General features: G+C 34.6%; 1 protein-coding gene across 2 annotated transcripts in view; it reads left to right on the forward strand.

The window, feature by feature from the left end:
* LOC113808099 (heterochromatin protein 1-binding protein 3) overlaps positions 1–4,137 on the forward strand; it is a 9,760-nt gene extending 5,623 nt beyond the window's left edge. For both annotated transcript variants that reach the window (XM_027359417.2, XM_027359418.2), the window contains one exon: positions 2,910–4,137. In XM_027359417.2, the coding sequence (XP_027215218.1) occupies positions 3,060–4,040 (981 nt within the window). In that variant the 5' untranslated portion in view covers positions 2,910–3,059 and the 3' untranslated portion in view covers positions 4,041–4,137. The remainder of the gene's footprint in view (positions 1–2,909) is intronic.
* The last annotated feature ends 863 nt before the right edge of the window (positions 4,138–5,000 follow it).

Raw genomic sequence — 5,000 nt, forward strand, 5'->3', positions numbered from 1 at the left:
ACTACTACTATTACTACTACTACTACTACTATTACTACTACTACTATTACTACTACTACTATTACTACTACTACTATTACTACTACTACTACTACTACTACTACTACTACTACTATTACTACTACTACTATTACTACTACTACTATTACTACTACTATTACTACTACTACTACTACTACTACTACTACTACTACTACTACTACTACTACTACTACTACTACTACTGCTATTACTACTACTACTACCATTACTACTACAATTACTACTACTACCATTACTACTACAATTACTACTATTTCAACTTCTACTATTATTACTACTGCTGCTGCTACCACCACCCCCATCACCACTACCACTACTACTACCATTACTGCTACTACTACTACTGCTACTACTACTACTGCTGCTACTACTACTACTGCTGCTACTACTACTACTGCTACTACTATTACTGCTACTACTATTACTGCTACTACTACTACTACTACTACTGCTACTACTAATACTGCTACTACTAGTAGTACTACTATAATTGCTACTACTGCTAATGATAATGATAATGAAAGTAATTTTGATAGTAATGAATGTTATGATAAATGATTACTACTCAGTGCTACTGCTTTTGCTTTTATTGTTTTGAACATTATTGCTAGCTAACTGATGGTTTTCTATTGTTATTAGATATTTATCTACTATCCATTATTGACTATTACTAATCCTATTATTGTTATTTAGTTTGTCAGCATCTATTATCATCATCATTATCATTGTTGTTATTATGATTATGATGATAGTAATACTATGACTACTACTGCTACTATACTGCTAGAACTACTATTACTACTATTGCTACTACTGTTACTATTACTACTATCACTACCACCGCCATCTCTGTTGTTATTATTGTTATTGTATTTTTTTATGATTGATTGTATATTAGTTTTCAATTGTTCGTTGTTGGTTATTATTATTATTACTATTTTTATTGTTGTGTTAGCATCTAGTTCTGCTGCTGCTAGTTTATGTTATTGCTATTAGTTATATTATTTATATTTTATTATATCAGTTCTATTAATTGCATGTTGCTATTAGTTGTATTACCTGCACTGACATTACTGATATCATATTATGATATTATCAATTTAATATTAAATGATTAGCTATTGAAGATACTAGTTTTCATGTTAATGTTTTATCGAGACGATTATTTGAACATGTAGAATGTTTATGCAATTGTTTTTGTTTTTCAGCATTGTTTATTGATAGTACTCTAATTTATTATTATTTTAATGTCATTATAGGGGTCCTCATTCGTTAGTATTGACCGTAGAAACGAAACGGCATATTGTGATAGCACTATATTCCACAAGAATACTTTTATAATTGTATTTTACTAGGATTTTTATCCTGGTTTATACGAGACATGTATCCCGATACCCCAGTGACGCATTTGCCAAAAATAACTAAACGTTAGAGCGTAATACCGCTTGAGGCCTATAAAATAACGCAAAAGAAAACGCACGGCACCGAAATCAGTTCATATGCGTACGCGTCGACGAAGGCGAAGTTAAGTGGCGGGTCGCGGTTGGATTAGGCCTGTGCGGAAGGGAATTGGGAGGGGACCGTCAACTTCATTGCCATTTATTTATTTCTTCTGCACCTCTCGATAACGGTTGGCGAAACTAGGAAGAAACAGCCAATGCGAATCTATTGAGAAGTGTTGGAAACGGGAGTGTATGATTCTCGCTTTAGTTCCTCCTGCAGTAACCTTTGACATGAAGTTAGATTTAGAGAAAGTGGTTCGCCTCCTTTTCCAAACCCCATAAGCCTAATCATCATACGCGCCGTGTCACTTGGCCTTACCTTCGTCGGGGAGAACGCGTGGGATTGTGTTTACTTTCCTGGAGTTTGCTCATGATAGTCATTATAGGACTCAAATGGTGTAAAGGATTCTCGTATTCCATTAGAATTTGGCTGTGTTTGTGTTGTTATTGATAATAATAATGATATGCTAATAATAGTTATTTTAACTATTATTAGCATTGCTATTACTAGTGTTTTTATTATTATTTGTTGTTATTATTGCTGCTGCTGCTGCTATTTAGCTTTTATCATTACTATTATTTTTTTGTTTTTTATCATTATTATTATTTATCTCTTATCAAGTTTGATTTTATTGCAATATTACTTTTACTGTTACCAGTAATATTGTTTATATATTTTTTATTATCAGCACTATTGCTTTGTTTCGTCATTAGTCTGTTAATATTTTATTTATGTTTCACACACACACACACACACACACACACACACACACACACACACACACACACACACACACACACACACACACACACACACACACACACACACACATTCTCTCTCACTCACTCACTCACTCACTCACTCACTGAACATACTAACACTAATAGATACATTTCTTAAAATTAAATTTAAAGAGGCCTATTTCCATTTTCAACAAAAGAATGACTAGAAACGACATTATTTCCATGAGGGTTGGTGCTGCCATGTTAGGTAATAGTGACGATAGTTCTGAAGTATTCAAGTATTGCTTGAATACTATTGCTATTGTCATGATGAGTACTGCTATTGCTGCTAGTACTACTACTACTACTAGCACTACCACTACTACCAATAGTGCTATTACTACTACTACTACTACTACTACTTTACTACTAATACTTTTGATAATGATTATACTACTAATGCTATTAATATTACCAACATTATTGATATCTTTATTTTTTATTATTAACGTTATTATAGTTGATATTTATTATTACTAATTATTATTATTGTTCTTACAATCGTTGTGTATGTCAATGTTTTTATTTTGTCATATATTATAAATATGTGTATTATTAATAGAGCGTTATTTATTATTTCAGAATGAATAATCCCGTAATCTACTCTGATAACGAGGTTGACAGCGCCTGAGGAACTAGGGTAGGTGGGCGTTGTTAGAGAAGTATAGCTATCCGCACGAGAGACCAGGCATACAGTGTCATCACCAACCTCAGCCTCAGAAGACTATCAACATGGCTCCCGTTGCCAAGCCCAAGAAAGCTCCAAGGACATCGACTGGACCAAAGAAGCGTGGCCGACCTAAGGGATCAAAAAATAAGGTTGCAGCTAAAGGCCCTTCAAAGGTTGCCAAGGGTACGACAAAAGCAGCCAAAGGCAACTCTAATCCAGTTAAATTTGCAGAACTCGTTCTAGCTGCGTTTGAAGCTCTGGATAACCGCAAAGGAACTTCCCTTCAGGCAGTAAAGAAGTACTTGAAGGAAAACAATAACATTGACGCCCGGAAGAAGTCTGTTTACATCAACAAAGTAATCAAGAACATGAGTGACAACGGGATTATTCTTCACGTAATTGGTAAAGGCGCCAGAGGAAGCTTCAAGTTGGCCAATAGTCAGAAGTTCAAGCATGGAAATTCAAGTTCCCTGAAGTTCTCCAAGCACGTGCTGGCAGCCTTGGAGGCTTTGGATAACCGAAAGGGATGTTCTCTCCAGGATATTAAAAAGTACCTGAAGGAGAACAAGGGTGTCGATCCAAAGAAAAAGGCTGTTCACATCAATAATGCTATCAGAGCCCTGACTCAAGAGGGGAAGTTCCGCCAAGTTGTCGGAACAGGAGCCAAAGGCCGTTTCAGGTTGCAGAAGGAAGATGTGATTGCACCTAGCTTTTCGGACCTTGTTTTTGAAGCTTTCAAGGCTCTGGATAATCGCAAGGGATCTACTCTGCAAGCTGTGAGGAAGTACCTGAAGGAAAACAATGGGGTTGATCCCCAGAAGAAGGCTGTCTATATCAACAAGACCATACGAAGATTCCTAGAAGATGGAACACTCCAGCACTTGATCGGTTCTGGAGTCAAGGGAACATTCAAACTATGTAAAGATCAACCGCCACCGAGGGTCAGTCACAAGAAAACAAGTAAGAAAGCAAGTAAGGAGGAGGAAACTCCCAAAGAGGAGGAAGTGATTGAAGAAGATGCAGATGCCAGTGAAGAAAAGTAGTCTGTTCTTCGTTTGTATTTGACAGCTTGGATCGTCTTCTAGATTTAGCGAGAGGTTTTGGAGATTTTTTTTACAAATCAATAAAAGTTTTACATTTTCTGTTTGTTTGCTTCAGTGAGTCTTAACCTATGTTAAACATACTTGTATATAACTTTAGACCCATTATGTTACATAGGAATGCTGAAAGGGAAAATTACTTTGTTTTTAGGGGGTCTTTATAGCTTAAATATTGTGCATATATATATATATATATTTAGTCCCAAGTCGTATGCAGATAATGTCGTAAGTCACATATCCCATGTATTCATAGCCTTTTAATATGTGTCTATATTTTGTAAGTAGAACAATAAATAGTACAATTTTTAAAGCATGATAGAAATGGTAAGATAAGGTATTTGTTAGTAATAATTTTATATTAACACTGATGATAACAACCATAACAACAATGAGGTTAATAACGATTGGTCTTTGTATAATGTTTTAAAGGAATTTCGTACACCGAGCAGCTGTGAAGGCTGATGAAAAGTAATTTTGCCATACGCAGTTACTTAGCTCACATTTTAGTCACCAGATTATCTCTTGGTTACACACACACACACACACACACACACACACACACACACACACACACACACACACACACACACACACACACACATATATATATTATATATGTATGTATATACATAAGTATATACATATATAAGAATATATATATATATATATATATATATATATATATATATATATATGAAATATATACATATATGTACGTATATTTATATATATGTATATAGATATATACACAAACATTTTTAATATTTGTATGTATATGTGTACACACGCACACAACCATAGATACTCATGTACACATCCAGACACATGCAATGTATGTATGCATCTACATACATGCATACGCAATTACACAACATGCTGTTAATGTATATCTATGTTAATGCA

This window comes from Penaeus vannamei, chromosome 13, assembly GCF_042767895.1.
Source record: "Penaeus vannamei isolate JL-2024 chromosome 13, ASM4276789v1, whole genome shotgun sequence".
In the NCBI taxonomy this organism is placed as follows: domain Eukaryota; kingdom Metazoa; phylum Arthropoda; class Malacostraca; order Decapoda; family Penaeidae; genus Penaeus; species Penaeus vannamei.